Below are 22,391 nucleotides of genomic sequence, written 5' to 3'. Positions count from 1 at the left end.
TATGGTTATAGTGACTTTCACGGCCAAACTACAAAAATTCATGAAGTAAAGAAAACTTCAAAAGAAAACTGTTAAGTAAAACTACAGGCATATTATATTAGATCCACAAAAAAGAAAATCCTAAATTTAGAAATAGAAGTACGATACAATATTATTACCAAGAAGGTCTGCATGCCGATCCTGTAAATATCTTCCATAGTTCTCTGTCAACCTCAACCAAACTTCCCTGAATTATGGCACCAAGTAAGCCAAAGTTTTCAGCCTGTATTTGTTCAGAACTTATACTGCGAAAGGTAATAGACCAAATTTTATTCCAAAGTTTCAGGAGATCTGACTTGTGTGAGATTTCTAGATCCAATTTCTTGCCTTGACACAATGCAAGTTCGATGAGGCATCTTAACACATACGGAATGCGTTCCCCTCGTCGCTGCTGGGATAGAAGCTGGTGTAGTATCATCAGTAACGGTGCAAGCTCATTGTTAGGAAGACTGTCAGGATACTTAGCTATTAACTGTGTTGCAATCTGTAACCTTAAAATAGAAAAGGCCAGATGATGAATTTGAAAAATGACTTTTTAAAAATAATTTATTTTTAGTTTTCAACATTCACTTCCATAAGATTTTGAGTTTTAAATTTTGTCCTCCTCCCTCTCTTCTCCCTCCTTCCCCAAGAGAGCTTGCAATCTGATATACGCTCTACTTATAGATTCATCTTAAACATATTTTCACATTAGTCATGATGTAAAGAAGAATTAGAACTAATGGGAGGAACCATGAGAAAGAAGAAACTAAACAACAAAAGAAAAGGAGAGCAAATAATATGCTTCCATCTGCATTCAGACTCATAAGTTCTTTTTCTGGAAGTGGATAGCATTCTCCATTGTGAGTCTTTTGGAGTTGTCTTAGATTTTTGCATTGCTGAGAAGAGCTAAGTATATCAAAGTCAGCCATCGCACAATGTGGCTGATACTGTGCATGATGTTCTCCTGGTTCTGGTCATTTCACTCTGCATCAGTTCACATAAATCTTTCCAGGTTTTTCTGAAGTCTGCTTGCTCATCATTTGTTATAGCACAATAGTATTCCACTATATTCATACATTACAACTTGTTCAGCTATTCCCCAATTGATGGACATCCCCTCAATTTACAATTCTTTGCCACCACAAAAAGAGCTGCTAGAAATATTTTTGTACATGTGGGTCCTTTTCCTGTTTTTATGATCTTTTGGGGACAGAGACCTAGAAGTGGTGTTGCTGGGTCAAAGGATATGAACAGTTTTTTCAGCCCTTTGGGCACAGTTCCAAATTGCTCTTCAGAATGGTTGAATCAGTTCACAACTCCACCAACAATGCATTAGTGTTCTAATTTTCCCACATCTTTTCCAATATTTATCATTTTCCTGTTTTGTCATGTTAGCCAATCTGACAGGTGTGATGTGGTACCTCAGGATCATTTTGATCTGCATTTTTCTAATCAATAGTGATTCAGAGCACTTTTTTTCATTTGACTATACATAGCTTTAATTTCTTCCTCTGAAAACTGCCTATTCACATCTTTTGACCATTTATCAATTGGGAAATGACTTCTATTCTTATAAATTTGACTCAGTTCTCTAAATGAGGCCTTTATCAGAGACACTGGCTGCAAAAATTGTTTCCCAGCTTTCTGCTTCCCTTCTAATCTTGGTTGCATTGGCTGTGTTTGTGCAAAAACTTTTCAATTTAATGTAATCAAAATTATTCGTTTTGTATTTCATAATGTTCTCTCTCTCCTGTTTGGTCATAAATTCTTGCCTTCTCTATAGAACTGACAGGTAAACTATTCCTTGCTCTCCTAGTTTGCTTATAATATCAGCCTTTATATCTAAATCATGTACCAAAACTGCCTATTTTTAATAATAGTAATAGCAAACACATATATTACCTCACGTTTTACAAAGTATTTTATCACACAGAGTATTTCATTTGATCTGCACAACAACTCTATAAAGCAGGCATGAAAATGATCATTTTATAGATGAGGAAACAGGCTTAGAGACAGAGTTAAGGATGAGATTCACCACTGCTTCTCTGAATCTGCCCAAATTACTTTGTATTCATTATGCATATAGGTTATGTTGACTTATCTGTGTACATGCTTTTGCACCAGGTAGAATGTGAGCTCCTTTAAGGGAGGGGCAGTCTGTTTCAGTTTTTCATCCTAGCACCTGGCACATGAATGATGCTTAATGAATACAGGTTGAATAAATGAATCCCATCTGAACCTCATATCATCCCTACAAATAAAGCAATCTACTATACTGAAATACTATACTGAAAAGAAACCATGGCTAAGAAGCTTAAAAGTTTTGTCCATGGCATATGGCTATTAAATGTAAAACGAGGGATTTGAAACCAGATCTTACTCCATTTACATCACTCTCTACACTATGCCAAAGTCCCAAGAAATAGCCCTCCAAATTTAAAAAAAAAAAAGTGACTTTTTTATGACTTTTTTAAAAAAAAGTTTTTAAAGCTGTTTTTCCTTTAACTTCTAACTAAGAGCACTAACTTAGAACCCAGAAAATAGAATGGAAGGATAAATATCAAAGCCCAGGGCAACAAGTGTATTACCACAATTCATCTGGCCTCAAGCCTTTAAAGCCTCTGAAATGCTTTTCAATTAAATCAAGAAACTTTAATTAAATGCCTATTATATCAAGGCACTGTACTAGGTGTTAAAGATAAAACAGGAAAAATACAACAGCCCCTGCACTCAAGGAGTTTACATTTTACAGGAATGATACCATGTATACACAGATAAATAAAACCAAAACAATTTAAAGAGGAGATTTTTTTTCTCCCATCTACAATGTTTTCTCAGACACCTACACACTAATTACGACGGTTGGGAATATAAGAACCCAAGTTTTAAAAAAAAAGACAATTAGGTACTTAATAGCTATGTAACTTTGGGCAAGTCAGTAATCTCTGTTTAATCATTTTCCTCATTTCTAAAATGGGGATAATAGCACCTACTTCCCAGGGATGTTGTATCAAATGAGATATATGTAAAAGCACTTTAGCATAGTGTCTAGTTACTACATGGTAGGGGCTGTATAAATGCTAGTTATTATTACTATTAAGATTAAAAGGGTAACTAACTACAAAAAAAAATTTACACATATAGCCTAAAGACCTCCTCTAAGAACCAAAGACAGAACAGCACTGCATTCAACAGTTGGTTACATTCAGTTTGGAAAGCTAATAAATTAGTTTACAAACAACAGATAAAAAATTAGGCATTGTAGACTAATAAGTAGCTTTCTTTCACAAGACTATCATTGTTCACTTTGACATTTTAAAGCAATTTTGTAGAAATTGGGCTAGTCTTTTAAATAAAACTATTAATAATACCAAACATGGGACTAAATAAAACAGTGCACAAGAAAAAAGCATTAAGGTACTTTACCATGGCACAAGGTCAAAATCGTTCTGTGACTTTTGAAGGTAATCTTTAATAACCTCCCAGCCTAATTCTATTTTTCTCCTTTTGGTTGGTGTATGGCCACTGCAAAAATCTCTTGGTGAAGTGGCATAAGACTGAGAGATTTCTAGGACTCTGGTATCTTCCCCGAAGACCTGTTTCAAATGAAAAGTCACACAAAGAGAATGGACTTTTTCTTCACATCAGCTTTTAGAGAAAACTAGCTTACAAAGAAAACAAAGAACACTCTTTTCAAACGGAGGTAAAATAGAAACTGTGGGCCAAGAGTAAACACTTATATAGTGATTTTGAAAAAGAGAGAAACATTTTAAATCCAATACTTTTATTACATTGGAAAGTATCTATGGAACACTCAGATTAAGTGAAGAATTACCAAGAATTAACAAAGAACATTTAACTAACAGAAAATGAGATATCTCTAATAGAGCAAAATGCCAAAGTTTTTCACGGAATGATTTTTAAAAATCAAGAAAATTCTTAATAGCAGTTATACTTCTCTACAGTATGCTGACCCATGATTTTAACAAAAACATCTGTGTGGAAAGCAGAGTTAAAGATACCTTGTTTCCTACACACTATATTCTTGGAAAATAGCATAGTGTAAGTGTCAATAGGAGGCCCTCAAACTATTTACTGAACTGAATTGGGAAAGGAATAACTCAGAATCACTACCTAATGAACATTTAGAAAGAAGTTACTGTAAAGAAAATGTCAGCTATTCAAGACATGTTGAATAGACAAAGGAAACATGAAACGATGCGTTGAGAATAATTTTATGTCTCTTTCTCACAAGAATACAGGTGAAAATATGATGGAAAATCAACATGACCAAAAAAACACATACAGTACAAGCTACTATACCTGGTGACAAACATCTGCCATTAATTCAACCAAATTTTCCTTGACAGCAATATTTCTACATCCAGAAGAATATTTTCCTCTGCTTCCTATATGACTTATCTCATTCAACAGCAGATCATATAAGCTGTATAAGATACTTTGCCATTTTGCTGATTCATAAGCTCCTATTTACAAAAACACACAAAAAAAATAAAGCTTTTACTTAGTTCCATTTTCAACTGCCAACAACTAAAAAGGTACCAATATATGTACACATACATATATATGTGCATATGTATGTGTATACCTATGTTGCTATATTCACAAAGAAAGATTCTGACATCTTCATTTCCAACTTTGACTTTTCTATCACCCATCTCTCAGAGTTGTTGTGAGGATGAAATGAGACAATATTTGTAAAGTGTTTTGAAAACCTTAAAAATATTATATAAATGCTATCAACGTCCAAATGATTATTTCTTTACAACTGTCACCTCAACATGTCCAATCTTAAAGTCATTATCTTTCTTAACACCTCAATCAATTTCCACCTGTTCTCTTTGCTATAACATGACTTGTCTGTGCCTTTGTATCATACTGATTACATGACCCTGGGAAAGTCACTTAATGGCTGTCTGCCTCAATTTCCTCAACTATAAAATGAGGATAATAACAGCACCTACGTCCTAAGGTTTTGAGCATCAAATGAGACATTTTTAAAGTCCTTAGCATGGTGCCTGGCTTATTGTAGGCATTCAATCAATTCTTATTTTTTATTTTTGATGTTAGGGCCAGGCTCTGAGCAGTTCTGGAGAGAAAGGCTGGGTTGGTCTTTTTGTTTTTTGGGTATTAAGGGTTATGTTGTTTCAAGATTGCAAAGAACAGGCAAGCTTAAATGGCTCCCAAAGTAGTCTGATCCAAGGCAAACTATGACTGCTGCCTCTTGGTCTTAGGTATCTGACCAGATTATGATTCTGAGCAACACTAGACTTCCTGTGCACTCAGTCTCTGTCAGCCAGCTAGAGGCTCTGCTGATTCAGAATGACCGAAGTGTAGGCTCCCTCCTCTTTGGCCTGGGAATCTGACCAGGTTATTCCTCTACAGGCTCCAGACTGGGCTAGAAGCTGGAACTGAGGCCCCACTGTGCTCGTGGGGTCTGAATCACACTGCAACCCCTTGCTTCTGAACTTACTCTACTCTCAGTACACTGCCTAAGACTAGCAACTGTCGCCACTCTGATATTCGACCTGGAACTGGGTATGGGCAACAAAGCTGTGAACAGCAGCTGTTTCCACTGCAGTGACCAAATATGCATCTGGGACCTCCTCCTGCTATGGTGCCCATCCTCTCTCTGGGCACACAACTGCTCCTGGCCAGACCCCTTCCTCAGAGTCCACAGATTTTACCATCTCCCTGTGACAAAGTGGGATGGAAAAATAACTCACTGTAACTTTTTTTTCTTAAATTTCCCCATTAGTCATAGTCTAGTCTTTTTTTTCTTGATTTTGGGGTAGAGTTCATGGTATTACTTTCTGCTACTCCACCATCTTGGCTCCATCTCTCTGCCATCAATTCTTACTTCAGAATATTCCCATCATTTCACACCTCAGGTACTACAAAGACTAACCCCTTCAGTCCATTTTCTCTCCAAACCACACATAGGACTTAAAGTATCTGTTTTGCCAAGTCACTCCCCTGATTAAAAATCTCTAATATCTCACCTTCGCTCATGAAGCGTCAACTACTCTCTGCAGCTTTCAAAGCCTTCTGTTATATGGTTCTGCTCAACCTAGCCAAATTTTTAACTCTTACTTCTTTAAAATATGAACCTACCACTCAACAGACCAGTCCTGTCTCCCACAAATATTAGGTGGGAGACAAAAGCCCACTTCTGTGGCTTTGCTCATGCCCTTTCTTTCTGCCTATCCAAATGTTAAATATCTTTCTAGTTAAATAACCTTCTAGATATCACCCACATTCTACCTCTTATAAGAAGTCTGTAATCTCTCCCTTCATTGAATTATTAGCATTTATAGTACTTTATACACTACTCAACGTTATATATTCTCTTTCATTCTTCTTGAATTGTTTCATATATGTTAGCTGTATTTTTCCAACCAGACTTTACAGGTACAGTGTCTTTTACTTATTAAGTCCTCATAGTGCCTAGCACTATGCTAGATATACAGCAGACATTTAATGTCTATTAATTAGATGATAAAATACAGAGTGAAACCTTACAATTCTGACATATCTACTGATAAATATCAATCAGATAAAAGAAGCTAGGCATGCTGGCATCGGCATTAACCTTAATAATCCAATCCTCGGAAGTGACCTCAACTTGGCAATAGCTGTCAGTGACAAACTGGAAACTGTTGCAGTCTTTATTTGAATTAGACCTAATTAGATATAAATAGTTTAATGAGTAAGCAATTTAAAAACAGTAACAACAAAAAAGAGTATTCTTATACCTTTTTCTTGGGTTTTGGCTCCCTTTGGGTGATGAACACGAACTTGCAAATGAAATAATTCAATGATTACATCTTTCAAAGAATCATTTGGTCTTTGTTGAGACCATATGTAAAGCACAGTAGGAAGGATTTCTTCTCCTAATTTACAAACTCGCATACGAAAATTTACAGCAAAGACCTTGAGAAAGATATTAAGGGCAGCCAGAATATGATTCAAGCCTGCAGAGCTTTTTTCCTGTCTGCAACATAAGAAACCAAATACTAGTTATTACACAAAAGAAAAACATATGTGATTTTTCCATTTACACAATCAACTTGAAGACAATTAAGAAATTACACAAAGACGAAAATGCCCAACAACATTTATTTCAAAATGCTAGCGCCTCAGCTTAAGAACATAAGCTGCCCACGGGCAGGGACTGCTTATTTTGTGTCTTTGTAGCCCCAGTGCCTCACAGAGCCCAGCACACAGGAAGCATTTAATAAATACTTGCTGATTAATGAAAAATTACAGGAGAATCCAAATGGCTCTGTATACCAGTAAGAAATGGTCCATTTATGGATACAAAGGGGCCACTCTTTTTTTCTTTTTTTTACAAAAAGCCACACTTTTTCTTAGCCAAAATAGTGTCAAGTTATAGTTACCCACTTATATTTTACATGCATAAAATACTTTAATTTCCAAAGCATTTCACATAAACTCTCTTGATTTTTTCCTGATATCTACCTTTGCCCAGTATCACCTTTGTTGCTATTCCATTTACAGTTTCCTCCATGCTAATTTGAACTTGATTGCTCTGTATTTCATTATCTGCTGTTTGGTATGTCAAGTCTAATTGTCCAACTACACTGTGAGCTACTTGAGGGTAAGGTCTGTGTCTTACACTTGTTTGTGTAGTCCACTGTATATACCACTGGGCTGTAAAAAGCAGAAACTTTGTGACTTCTGCCTCAGTTTGTGTTGAGGGTACTACCATCCTTCCAGTCAACTACATTTGAAACTTCACTCTCCCTCACCCCACATATGCAAATCAATTTCCAAATCTTGTTTTTTCCCTTTACAACATCTTTCAGATCTGTTTTGTTCTTTCACCCAACACAGCCATCATATTAGTTCAGGCCCTCATCATCTCTTTCCTGGACTATAGCAAAAGCCTTCTAATTAGTCTTCTGAATCAAGTCTTGCCCCATTCCAATCCATCTACAACCAATGAAATGATTTTCCCAGTGTGGGTCTAACTCAATTATTCCCTGCTCAATAAACTTAAGTGCCATTTTCTTTGTGAAGGTTTTCCAGATCCCTGAAGCTGCTCGTGCCGTCCTGTTACAATTAACCGTATCTACAGGGATGGTATTTTTTCTTCGTATACCCACACGTAAACATGTCTTCTCCCTTTGCTAGATATGAAGCTCCTCAAGAGCAGAAACCACTTCAGTTTTGTCTTGCTATCCCCAACATCTTAGAAAAGTACCTAACGCACTGGTGCTTAATAAATACTTTCTGACTGATTACAAGCAGAATTCATCTCTCCGGAGGATAAAGCAATTCTCCAGCACAGGAAGGCTGCTACTAAATATTGCAACCTAACTGAGAATCTCTTATAGTAAACCTCACTGCCTCTTCAGTTCGGCTTTCAGACTATGATGAGTCCGTACTCTCAAAAGATAACTTTTTAACTTACTAAATATAGCACAACATCTTTCTTAACCTAAATTAATTTTTAAAATGAAAACAATTAAATAAAAAAGCATTTATTAATCACTCTCCATGTGCTAAGCATTGTGCAAAGCACTGGGTTAGACTAGAAAGATTAAAAATATGAGATTTGTATCTAAAAAATCTAATCTAAAAACAGATTAGAAAGATTAAAAATAATGCCTGGCCTTAAGGAGCTCACATTTGGATTGAAGAGACAACATGTAAAGAATTAGGTATGTACAAGATACACAAAGAATAAATGGGAGGTAACCTCAGAGGGGATGGCATGGAATCAGGTAAGCTCTCCCTCAATAGGTAAAATCAAATCTAAGACTTGCGAGAATCCAGGAACACCAAGAAGTAGAAGTGAGAAAGAATATTCCAGGGATGAAGAAGAGTCAGTTCAAAGGCACTGAGAAGAGAAACAGATGCTACGTACAAAGAACAGCAAGCACAGCAGTGTGGCAAAATCACAAAATATGTGGAGGGGAATAAACTGTAAAAATTTGGGAAAGGCAGGAAAGGGCCTGGTTAAGAATCAATCAATTATTTGGCAATTATCAAGCACCTACTATGTGTGAGACACTGTACTGTGTTGTGGCTATAAATACAATAAATAATCCCCACCCACAAGGGGAGACAAGAAGTATATATGTATACAGAGCACAAAGACAGTCAACAGAAACAAAGACTAAGTGGTTAAGTACAATGTGGCCTGAGAAGGAAAGCCCTAGGAAAGGCTTCATGCTTCAAGCTGGCGCTTAAGCTTCATCTTAAGGGATGGAAGAAGTGAGGAGAGAGGGAGTACATTCAAAGGTGGAGGACAGACAGCCAGGCCCAAGGAACAGAGACCAGAAAAGCAAGACTGTGAGGGAGGAAAAGAGAGAAGAACAGTTTGGCTGGACCACAGGGTGCAGGAGGGGAAATAATGACCAATGAGGCTGCAGAGACAATCTGGAGCAAGGCTGTGAGAGCCTTTTAAATAAAGCTAAAGAGAGGACTTTATATTTGAATTGAGAGGCAACAGGAAGGGATAGAGTTTAAGTAGGGGAGTGACATGGTCAGATCTGCATTTAAGGCAAATAAATCAAGAATATTAAATACCAAAATCACTAAAAATTACCTTGCACACTGCATAGCCTTTGAAAAAAATTCGAAAAACTTTAAATTTACTCCATCTGTCTGGGAACAGCATCCTCTGGTTACAGTTTGAATTATTCTAGCCACTAAAACTCTATTAATATCTTTAGATGACTTGAGATACAATGTGCAATATAGGGCCAGAAGTTCTGAAGAAAAAAAAAATCAAAATTAGTTACAAGAACAACTTCTTTTCAATCATTTTGAAGCATTTCTTTTAAATTAGAATGTTAAATATTTTAAGAGAATCAAAATGTTCCACTACTTACAAAATAGATAGTATAGATATGATAACTTTGTAAAGTACATGTTATAATTAAAGCATTCACCTATAATAATGCTGTCCTGACATTTTTATTAAAATATTATTATTATTATTATTATTTTTAATTTGGTTAGGCAGTGGGGTTAAGGGACTTGTCCAGGGTCACACAGCTAGTAAGTGTTATGTGTCTGAGGCCAGATTTGAACTCAGGTCCTCCTGAATCCAGGGCTGGTGCTCTATCCACTGCTCCACCCAGCTGCCCCCATTTTTATTAAAATATTATTGAAAAAATTATGCACATGGTACTCAATAAACATTGGTTGAACTGAATAAAGATTCAAAAAATTGTTTTCGTGAGTTAATCACTAGTTCAAAGTTCAAAAGCCAGGAAACTCAGGTTTAATAGTATATGATTTCAGATATCAAAAAGAGCACATCTTCTACAGAAACATTTCTGAATGACATTTGTTTTTTAATACAATTTGTTGATATGTGGAACTAGTCAGTGGTAGAGTTACTATGGAAAGACAGGCACACTAATGCAGTAATGTTAGAGTTGTGAACTGATCCAGTCATTCTGGAAAGTAATTTGAAATTACACTAAAAATTTGATTAAAACGTCCATGTTCTTGGAACTAGAGATGCCCCCTGGGCATATATTCCAAGGGGGTCAATGACAAAAAGAAAAACCCCCCAGAAACCAAAAAATTTAAGGTAGCACTTTTTTCATAGCAGCAGAGAACTGGAAACAAAACAGATGCCCACTGATTAAGGAATATCTAAATAAGTTGTGGTACTTGAATGCAGTCTTCAGTAAGAAATGACAAATATAATCACATAGAAAGATTATATGAAATGAAATATGCAGAACCAGGAAAACAATATACTACAACAACACAATCAAAACCAAATGCTAAACAATTATAATGACCAAGCATGGTCCCACAGAAAAGACTAACACATCTCCCTCACATTCTTTGCAGACGAGAGGCAACTATGAATGCAGAATCCTGTATATAGTGTCAAACTTTTTAACTATACTAATTCTGCAGAACTTTCTTTTTTCATTATTTGTTACAAAAGCTGGCTCTCTGGAATAGGAAAAAGAGAATACACTGACAAGTGGAGGTGATATAAAAATAAATCAATAAAAATGTATTTTCTAAAAGAAAAAGAACATAAATCAGTTTTCCTTACATATAAATCAATAAATAAAGTAAATCAGTCTTCTTTATGTATAAATGACCAAGAAACCCACAATTTTTTGTGACATCAAAGGGAAAATAAATATATTCAGGCACATTACAGGCCATCTCTTACGGTGATTAAAGCAGAAAATTAATCCTTATCTGGCAGTCTTACCTTCCTTTTCTCAGAATTTTATTTTCAAATGTATTATTTATTTCAACAACATTTATTCCTATAAAATAGATGGAAGCAGGTAACAGAATATCTATGTTCCTATATTAAGGAACTGAGTTAAAAAGAGTAAAATATGTTGCCTAAGTTTATGGCAGAGAGGCCATAATATAGCAAGAGATATAGTTGACCTTGGAGACAAGACTAAGTTTAAGTTCACTCCAGACAAATACTAGCAGTGTGACCCTAGGCAAATCACTTAATTTCTGAATGCTCCAGGCAACCCTTTAAACCCTACACTAATGAAAAAAGAGGTCTGAATAAAAAAAAAAAAAAAGGATTAAAAAATTAATAGGGAATCTTGCCTGTGCCACTTATTGTGTGGCCTTGGGCAAGATGCCTACCTTCTTGGGGACCTGGTTTCCTCACCTATAAACTGAGTCTGACTTTGATAGTCTATAAGGTCCCTTGCAACTTTAAACCTACCTAGGTCTGGTGGGTAGTAGAGTACCCAGAACTCACTGCTCTGTCCACAACAGCAGCGGTGGCAAAACTCAAATAAAAACAAGGGCCACTAAACTGTCCATAAGGATCTCTGAAGCTACATATTGAAAATCATATGCTAACATTATTTCTGCTCTATTACACTCTTAGTTATTTTGTTAATTACATTTTAACCTAGTTTGCGCCAAACCGGGCATGCTGAAGGGCTGCCTGTTTACTACAGTACTCTGCCTCCTTTCAGAAACATGATTGCAACTGTCTGTTTTAATAGATGCATAAAGTGCAATAAATTCTGCTTTAGGAGTTATTTACTGAGTTAGTCAAGATATCGTTCACTTCCACAGAACAAATACGTAAAAGGAATTTAACCAGTTAAAAGCTGGCAAGAAAGTCCAAGCTTAAGTCTTTACTAACTTGGAACGCTTAATGATGCAGAAGAAATTGTAAAATGTAGATTCCTTGTTGAAAGTAGAGTAAATGTAGGTCGGAGTGGCTTTGCTCCTACTTGGAAGGAAAACAGAAAGGTATGAAAGGAGAGTTTTTACGCTTTGATGGTTTTCCTTCATCTTTCCTATAATGATTAGAAAAAGGGAAAATGGAGCAAGATTATGACAGGAAGATACTGTCAAATAAAGACTTGAGACCTAAAAGGATCAACTGAAAAGGCAAAGACTAAAATACAGAAACGCTATTACTTCCAAGCCTCTAAAAGCTAACATCACCTGAGCATTCTACCATCAAAACTTTAAAGACTATAGGTAGGGCCTTAAAATCAGAGGTTGAGAAATAACAGAAACCTTAAAGGACATCCAGTCCAATTTTTTTTTTTAAACAAATCAGGAACCTGAAGCCAAGAAAGGTTACATAATCTGTCCAAGTCCATTAGCATGGTAAATGGAGGAGGCAGGAATCAACCCCAGGTTTATAGTCTCCAAAACCAGAGGTTTGTTTTTTTTTTCACTGCAACAGATCTATCCCTACAAAAGTGTAACATGAATGTGAGGATATTAAGGTTTCTACCTCAAAGAGAAATCAGAGAATTTCTTTACAGAGAGCTGGAAAATTAACTGCTCTTGTTCTGAACATAGAATTTTACATTCATTACAAAAGCACATTTCAGGAATAAGTTATAAAGCTATAGTTCATTAAATGTTTATCTTGACTAAGAAACTGGCATATATTCCTTTCAAAATCTAGTGGGCAATTCAAACTACAGGTACATGATTCTAGGAGCACAGAAAGAGCCTGAGATATTAAGCCCATGTGAAATTTGTTTTAAAAAATCAATTATATGAAATATTAAAAAATAAAAGTAAGAGGAGAAATGTGACAATTCAGGAATAAGAATTTCCTGATTGCTGCATTACTTATTTCATCAAAGTGACTCAACAACAAAAAACTTACAAACAAAACAGAAGAATACCTGACCAATGATGCTGAGATATTTCACACCAGTATTTCCTTACTGAAAGAATGTCCTTAAGCAATATATTACTATAATCAGCTCCATAAGTAGCTACATGGGAGGAATCCTTTACTGTGTCCATGACATAGTTTAGAAGCTCTTGACATTTCAACCTGGGGGCTCCTGGTAAAGAAGAACAGAACAGCAGCAGTGAAAATATGATGAATCTTTATAAAATAAATTAGCAATATTATATAAAGACACCAGTTTTAGAGGATTCTATTTTTTAAAATTCCTTAGACTACAATCTTAATTAAGAAACAGGTAGCAAACATTTATTAGATTTCAGCTCAAATAATTCAAAATGTGTAATAACTAGTCCTAGTATGGGTTGAAATTGATCTATGTAGAAAGGACTTAATAACCAAGTTTAATAGTACAACCAAGCTTGCAGAGAGAATACTTATACTTTCAAAGAAAATAAAACGTGCACAGTGCAGACACTTGAACTCAGGAAGACCTGATTTTGAATCCTGTCTGAGACACTTACTAGTTCAGTAACTCTAGGCAAAACACTTAACCTCTTTGTGCCTCGGTTTCCTCATCTGTAAAATGGGGATAATAGTAACACCTAGTTCCAAAGGTTATTCTAAGATCAAATAAAATAATATATGTAAAGGCACTGCAATCTTTAAAGCCTTATATAAATACTAGCTGTTATCATTATTAAATATTCAGTATTTGTGTGTGTACAAATGAATATTTTAGACACAAGTAAATACTATCTATCTATGAAAGAAATTCTATATAGAATACATCATTTTAGCAGTTAAAATTGAATAACAATAAAACTATACTTCTATTATAGTCTCCTATAATTTATACTTTTCATTCAGCTCGACTAATTGGAATGAAGAGCAATTATTGAGATTTCAATGCATTTTAAAAACAATGTCTTTTTTGTTAATTTTTTGTTACAATTTAAGTTCCAAACTTCTCCCTCTCTCCCTCCCCACCTTGCTCTAGAGAAGACCACTATTTGACTCAGATTCGTAAGTATATATAAAACTATTCTATGCATATTTCTATTTGTCAGTTCTTTGTCTGAAAGTAGACAGCACCTTCCTTCATATGTCCTTTGTAATTGATCTGAGTATTTATTATTATAAATATATAATAATATATTAGCTGTGTGATCTTAAGCAAATAATAGAACCTCCATCTTCCTTACTTTCCTCATCTGTAAAATGGAGATAACAGCATCTATTTCCCAAGATGGTTCTGAGGATTGAATGAGATCTGTAAGTCACTTGCAAACCACAGGGACTACATAAATTATCACTGTTATTATTGTTGTTATTGGGGAGCGGTACATAACAGAGAAGAGGTAAAAAGTACAAAGCAAAGTTCAAGTAAAGAAAGAACATTTTTTCTAATTGGAAAGGCTTCACAGAGGAAGAGGCATAATCATAATGATAAATGATAATAACTAGCATTTATATAATACTTTAAGATTTGCAAAGCACTTTATATAAATATCCCATTTTATCTTCACAACACCCTAGGATGTGGGTGCTATTATAGCCCCCATTATACAGATGGAGAAATTGAGGCAGACAGAGGTTAAGTAACCTCCCCAAGGTCACGAAGCTATTAAGGATCTGAGGCAGAATCTGAACTCATGTCTTCCTGGCTCTTGGTCCAGCACTCTACCTACTTCACCACTTAGCTATGTCTGAGAGGATAGGTAGTATTTCATTAGATAAAGTTGGAAAGACATTCTAAGCCTAGGGAATAAAACAAAGGCACAGGATATGGAAGCACAGAAATGAAGACCACGAAGCAGAAATAATAGGTGGCAAAATCCTAATATAGAAAATGGAGAAGCATGCACATAAAACCACAAAATTGTACAGCTAAACATGACCAATTCCCTTATTTTATAGATGAATAAACAACATATAATATGTCCCTTACTTTTATTTGCACATTTGATGAAGTATTTAACCAAGCTGCTAATTTCTTGCATCTTTTTCTGTCTGGAAGCTTGTGTGGAAGCTGATACATTCGGTTTTGCTGTTCGCAAACATTCTGTTTCCTTCTGAATGTATTTTTGCAGAAACCTTCAAGAAAGTAAAATATATTTTAAAAAATTATCTTCTGCAGGAATTACTTTAACATCTTTGAAGAGTCCATGCAACTAAAAAAGGTATTCTTTTAAGTGTTTAACTTCAACTCATATCCCCTCTAGATTAACTACATAAATTGCTCTTATCTTCAATGACATTCTATCACTCTCTTACAGACCAAGAGTGCTTGACTTGAGTCAAGAAGACCTGAGTTCAAATCCTGCCTTAAATATCTTACTAGCTGTGTGACCTGGGGGAAGCTGTTTAACCTGACAGCCTCACTTTCTTAATCTATAAAATGAGGACAATAAGAGCACCTATTTTATAAGACTGTTGTAAGAACCAAGTGAGAAAACACATTCAAAATGCTTTGCAAACCTTAAAGCATTACACAAATGCTATTAGAATTTGTATAATTAATCAGTTCTTTCTATTCTCATTTTCTGTTACATGTCAGCTGTCTTCAATTTAGTCATATTAACATCCAAGTTGTTTTTTGCAGTTAATTCAACTTCAATTTTTTCTCACTCTTTTCCCACACCATCACACCTACATGAAATACTCTTCATTTTTCCCATTCTAATGTTCACAGCCTACAAAAATGGCTTTCCTGGCTCAGTCAGACACACTAGGTTCAGAAAAGTATACTTACTATGTTCAGAATAGGGCTACAATATAAGCAGAAAGTATAAAAGATATATATCTATATAGATATAGATATATATCTTTACACACACATATACATGTATATATACACATACATATATACATATATATTTAACTATGCTTATTTTGTCTGAATTAACCTTAAACTAAATGGACAGGCTACATCTTTTCCTTTCTATAATCTTGAATAAACAGTGTTCAAAATGGTACAAGACACTATAACATATACAAACATTAATTTAATAAGCATTTTAATGATAAAATACTCCATAAGCGTCCATCTCCAATGATCTACTGTAACATGAAGGTAACCCTGAATTCTTAAGGAATGAAAACCCTGGCAAGTTGTACCAAATTTGGGGGATAAAGTGTGTCTCTTATCTTAAGTACTAGTTTAACTAAGTGTGGGCATTCTCAAAACCAACAAGCTGGCTACTAGGTAATAAATTATTTGTTCATGGTAGTCCATGAGATAGATAAAAGTAGAAAATTATATTTAGTCCTATGCAATCTCTTCTGTTTTCTACGACAGTGGCATGATGATAGAAAAAGATACAAAGATTACAGAGAATCAGAATTTTTAAGCCTTCTACAAAAATTAGTATAACTTGGTACTTGGAGATCTTGGTCCAACAATGAGGTTCACACACTACTGAAAGAAATAACCTATATTCATATTGACATTATCACTACAAATGAAACAAAATAAGTTGCAGCTATATGAAGGGATGGTTAATTGATTCTCTTGGCTAGGCAAATAAAAGGTCAGGCAAAACTGGTTTTATCATATGAAAAATGGCAACAAAACCAGCACTTCACATGATACTTGATCATTTCACTTCACAGTGCACTTAACATAGGCAAATGATTTCACAATCATTTCAGTTTATGTGCCAATATTTATTGTGGAAGATGAAGTTGAGACATCTATTAAGAAACTCTGGGGGCAGCTAGGTGGCTCAGTGGATAGTGCTCTGGCCTTGGAGTCAGGAGTACCTGAGTTCAAATCCAGCCTCAGACTAGCTGTGTGACCCTGAGCAAGTCACTTACTCCCATTGCCTCACCAAAAAAAGAAAAATAAAATAAAAACTATAAAAAAAAAAAAGAAGCTGACCAAATCTTCCAAAAAACATATATACCTGGTGACAAATACAAAAGTGGGCACAAGTTGGGGTGGAAGGGGGAGAATTATTGGAAAACAAGATTTGGAATTAAGAAATAAAAAAAAGCCAAAGACTTGTAGATCACTCAGAAGGCTCAAATGTATGTAAAATGGATACCTTAAGTTCAATGAACATTTATTTAATGCCTACAATAGGCAAGGTACAGCTTAGTGTTATAATACTGAAGAAAAGATGGATGACAAATTTGTTGGTTTATTTCAATAATGATGCTTTGCTTCAAGGAAAAGTTCTCATGGGTGGAAGGTATATTGGGAAGTGAATGATATAAAAAAAGCATCTTAAAAAATAAAAAATACAAACAAGAGAATCAAAACACTGGACATGGTAAACACTAAAAATCTTTAAAAAATGAAATTATATCTTTACCGAAAAGAAACAATTGGTTACCAATGCTCAAGTTGTTTCAGAATCAGTTGTATATATGTAATTAATGTATAGTTAAAGCAAAGATAAAAATTAACATTAAATCAGAAGTATAAGGATGAGAAGATGACATTATGTGCAATCATAACTACATTCATTTTAAATAAACTATTAACTCTGAAAAGAAGTGAAGGATGAAAATAAAAATGGACTCTGATTATCAGTCAAGAAAGTAGGCAGAGAAATTTAAAAGTCTGGGGGGGAGGGGGAAGCCAATGCAAAGGCATGAAGTCAGAAGCTTGGGTGTCCTACATGAGGAACAGCAAGCAGCCCAGTGTAGCTGGATGACAAGGCGAGCAAAAAGGACTAAAGTATAAGAAGACTGGAAAGATAGAAAGGGGTCAGGTTTAAAGGGCTATAAATGCCAAACAAAAGATTTTATGCCTGATCCCAAAGGTAAAGGGGAGCCACTGAAGAGGAGGGTGACATGGTCAAACCCATGCTTTAAGAAAATTACTCCAGCAGCTGAGCAGAAGGCGGACAGGAGTGAAGAGAGCCCAACGAGAAAGCTATTAATACAGTCCAGGTAAGAGGTAATGAGGGACAGCACTAGGGTGAGGACTGTGAGAAGAGAGAAAAATAGATGTGAACAAGAGATGTTAATAGGGTAGAAAAGACAAAATCTGACCACAGATTAGATATGTGGGGTGAGTAAAAGTGAGAAGTTAATGATGACACCAAAATTGTGACCCAGAGTTACAAGAAAAACGGTGGTGCCCTCAACAGTAAAAAGTTGGGAAGTGCTACGAGTTTTGGGGGAAAGATGAATTCTATTTTGAATTTGCTGTTTTTGAGATGACTATGAGACATCCTATTCAAGATGTCCAAAAGGAAATTGGTGATGCAAGAATGGAGCTCAGGAAGAGATTAAAATTGGATATAGAGATCTGGTAAACATCTACATAAAGATGATAATTGAATCTATGGGACCTGATAAGATCACCAAGTGAAATGAAAAGAGAAAAGAAGGCCCAGGACAGAAGGGAGGGATATAAGGGGAAATCTAGGTAATATAAAAACTAAAGATAGCAATAAAAATCTGTTTTCTAAAAAAGAAAAAAAAATTCAGCTGCACTTACACATTGGCACCAAAAAATTAACATGTGATTTAGTAGAATAAATTTAGCTTCTATTCCAACAAATACATCTCCTGTATATATGTTAAGATTACAAATGATTCCTTGTTCAGAGCAGTCAGCAATAACTTTATTAAACAATTCTTTGTTGATTAATACCAAGTAAGTCATAAAACAAGAAGGTTCATGGTCCCCAAAGGTGCTCACCAGTAGTTAACTTGTATCAAAGCAAAAATGGAAGGACTCATTAGAGATGCTGAGGTTTTTCAGATGCTCTTGTTTGCAACTAACAATGCCAAAATACTGACTGCACTGAACCCCAGAATGCTGTAAGTTCTTTTCAATCATGTTCATAGATGCTCAGAGAAATTAACATACAAATTCACACAGGAAAACCAAGCGGCCAAAGAATGCTTATTAACTGAGAGGCAGTGTGCATGGAGAGCTGGCTTTGGAGTACTGAAGAATTCCAAGTCCCATTTCTGATATATATTGGCTGTATCCCAGGATCATAGATTTAAAACTAGAAAGAATCAAGAGACCATGTAGACCAACTCTCATTTTAAATATAGGAAACTGAGATTTAAGCCATTCAACCTCTAAGTACTCCAGATAACAATCTAAGTTGCAAAGAAAGTGTCCATTAGTAGTGGTAGAGGAAGTTCCTAACAAGGAGTTCCACAGGCCTAAAAACAAAAACAAAAACAAAATCCTAAGTATCACCCAAATTACATGCATTTCATGGGCACTCCTGTGATTTTATCTATCAGCAGACAAATTTTGAACAGGCAGTCCAGATGAACAATGAGCTTGGTCCAGAACCTAATAGAAGAAGACCAGGCTTAACTGCATTTTGGAAACTGTGCAGCATCTTCTAATGACCCCAAGCCACTTATTCCCCATCACCAAACTCCATCTTTTCAGTTTTTGAATTCCAGTACCTTCCCAGAGACACTATGTGGCTGTGGATTAAGGAATACTACCAAGTTCTCAGATGTAGCAAAACTGCAAGTGATCCAATGGGCAATGGAAAGACATAAGGTATATTCAAGCAGGCTGCAGCATAAATGCTGACTTGTAGACAAAAAGTAACATTAAAGGCATCATCGTGGACATGTATGACTAGAAAAGCAGATTGCCAATAAAACTCATCTAAATTTTAGGTTACACTCTTAATGAGTTAGACTGGCTTTTAAGGATTTTTATCATTTTCAAGCTATTAAGCAATTTTTCTGTCAGGAATTTTGACTTTTCACTTTCTGTGACTGCAAAGACCTGAAAAATAAATAAATACACGCCAGTAGGTAAGTGGCTAAATATTATGTAGGACAAATGAAATGGAATACTACTATGAAATACAAAGAATTCAGAGGAGGAAGGCAAGATGTATATGAACTGACGCATAGTGAAGTAAGTAGAACCAGGAAAACAATAGCCATATACCTGGCACCAACAATGTAAATGGAAATAACCTAAAAAAGAAACTAAAAATCATGTAATGATAATGGACAGGCTTATCACCAAGAGATGAAAAAAATTTACCTCTCTCCTTTGCAGAAGTGGGACGCTATCAGTGCAGAACATTACAGACACCATCACATTCTGCTGATATGTGTGTTAATTTTGCTGAACCCTTTCTTTTCCTCCAATTTTTTCTTTCTTTGTTACAAGAGATTGCTCTCTGGTTAAGGTAGGATAAAGGCATTTATTCCCCAATGAAGTCAATGAAAAAATAAATCCTATGAAGATCATTTTTTTTTAATTTTAAAGAAATTACAACTTCTGTTTACAAAGTTATATAATGATTCATGACTCTAATGGACTGTATCTTTTGACTTAAAATTAATCATCCTAGCTAAATGAATGCTCCTGCAGCTTCCTAACAGTCAATTTTCTTCTTATACTGGCTTAAGTATTGTGAATTATGAATTGTTATGACATTATTTTCATTTTCTTCCTAGTTGCCTCATTTCAACTTATTACACAACAACTAATCATGTTGGGGGATTACTTATTGATGACTTTATACACCTTTATAAAATCTTAAGAGCTATAATTAGACACCTAACCAGTCTTATTTTCACCTTGTAATACGAAATCATGAAGTCCTAAGATCAATATCCAATCCAACAACTCAATTAAATGCATTTTTGTAACCTATTTGTAAGATAATGTTAAAAATATTTTAAACAACATTATTTAGCATTTGACAAAAGGAAAATGTGAATCCACTTTTTAATCTTCTTAAATTCTTTACATAAAAATACTTTTTTAATGTTTTGAACCAATTAAAATTTATCAAGAAATTATTTTGTGTAAAACATTGTGTTAGGCTCTTCAGAAAATGGTAATATAAAATCTAAGGCATGAAAAGAAGATTAACAGTAACACAATAAATTATAATAAATGATGGTTGGAAAATGAAGGAACAAAATTAATTCAACAAAATACCTAAAAACAGCATCCCAGTTCAAATATCTTCCTTGTCTAGAATCAGAGTTCCGATCCAAATGTTTAATTGTTTCAGGATCTCGGATCAAATGCTTGAATTTCTCAACTTCTTTCTGAAAATATATTTAAATGAGTTATTAATTTACAAACACTTTGTTTGAGATAAGAACACTGTTTAAATTGATGTCATTCACTACCCTTCGTTCTGTAGCTCTGTCATTTTCAAGCTGACGACAGCAAAGTAGTAAATCATGTAAATCAAGGCTCATGTTCAAGTTATCGATTCACACAACAGAGATCTATAAGGAAAAAACAAGGCAATGCTATAAATCAAAACATAAATTAAGCATAAAATGGAATGACTAGGAGTCTACTGTTTAGTTGCTTCTAAAAAATTTCTACTTTCCTTTTAGCATGGAATCATGCTAGTGGAAGTAATCCAGGACTGAGCTTTGGCAAGAAATAGTCGAGAAGCGACAAGGAGACAGGCCAGTCTAGAGTTGAAATTGCTAATAATTGGGCTGAGGTTGGAGAGGAAAGTAAAGTCAAAGAAGGAATAACAACCTAGAATACACTGAGAGGGTTAACAGATTGAAGGGCAGATTGAGAGTGAAGAAAAGGTTTAGTAGGTATGAGGAATAGGGTGAGGAATAATACATGTTGATGAAGCTGACCTCTGCCCAGCAACAATGAGAGCCTTGCCTAAATCTAAATCTGCCCAATAGGGGGCTCTATCTTTAACAAAAAAACCTTATTTTAGCCAAAATCCTGTGTACATGACCAACCCTTATGGTCTGTGACCCTATTCTAGAATGTTGCAAGCTAAACCCTTTTTGTGACCACATCCTTGAACTGTTGTGGATGTACCTAGCACACCTGCTTCCCTTTCCTGACATCCTTCCCTGTGGTTAACTGCCCATATGGGGCATACCTGGCTGAGTACCTAAGACTTATGTATAAAAGCAAGTCCCTGTCCTTCTCCAAATTGTTAGTGCCCCTAAGGACTAGCCCACTGTTTTTGTGTCAATAAAGCCCTCTTGACTAGGAGAACATCTGCCTCTCGAATTCTTTCTGGATGACTTGACTCCTGAACTTCACAAACCACATCACATCCTATGTGATTTCACATCCTCTATAATTTCACATCCGATAAAATGCATACTCTGCAAGCAAGAACTGTTTCATTTAAGTGTGCTTATCTCCAGCATGTAGGTCCATGCCTGACACAGTGAGCACTGCATCTCTGAAAGTTAAATGATTAACTTGTATCTCTCCTGCTTCCTTGTGGAC

The 22,391-nt window shown here is 35.3% G+C and overlaps 1 protein-coding gene across 8 annotated transcripts in view; it reads right to left on the bottom strand.

The window, feature by feature from the left end:
* The window catches only part of ATM (ATM serine/threonine kinase), a 123,277-nt gene that overhangs the window by 96,004 nt on the left and 4,882 nt on the right, over positions 1-22,391 (bottom strand). For 6 of the 8 annotated variants that reach the window (XM_027849493.1, XM_027849492.1, XM_027849491.1 and 3 more), the window contains 9 exons: positions 21,299-21,400; positions 21,102-21,214; positions 15,150-15,295; positions 13,191-13,355; positions 9,623-9,788; positions 6,801-7,039; positions 4,348-4,511; positions 3,451-3,620; positions 159-530 (listed from right to left, as the gene is read on the bottom strand). In XM_027849493.1, the coding sequence (XP_027705294.1) occupies positions 159-530; positions 3,451-3,620; positions 4,348-4,511; positions 6,801-7,039; positions 9,623-9,788; positions 13,191-13,355; positions 15,150-15,295; positions 21,102-21,214; positions 21,299-21,370 (1,607 nt within the window). In that variant the 5' untranslated portion in view covers positions 21,371-21,400. Of the gene's footprint in view, positions 1-158; positions 531-3,450; positions 3,621-4,347; positions 4,512-6,800; positions 7,040-9,622; positions 9,789-13,190; positions 13,356-15,149; positions 15,296-20,192; positions 20,303-21,101; positions 21,215-21,298; positions 21,401-22,391 lie in introns of those variants that run through there. The other 2 variants (XM_027849495.1, XM_027849497.1) reach the window with 2 other exon arrangements.

This window comes from Vombatus ursinus, unplaced genomic scaffold (assembly GCF_900497805.2).
Source record: "Vombatus ursinus unplaced genomic scaffold, bare-nosed wombat genome assembly UNPS02007612.1, whole genome shotgun sequence".
Classification (NCBI taxonomy): Eukaryota; Metazoa; Chordata; class Mammalia; order Diprotodontia; family Vombatidae; genus Vombatus; species Vombatus ursinus.
The sequence above is the reverse complement of the archived record's forward strand: the minus strand, read 5'-3'. Positions and strand labels throughout refer to the sequence as shown.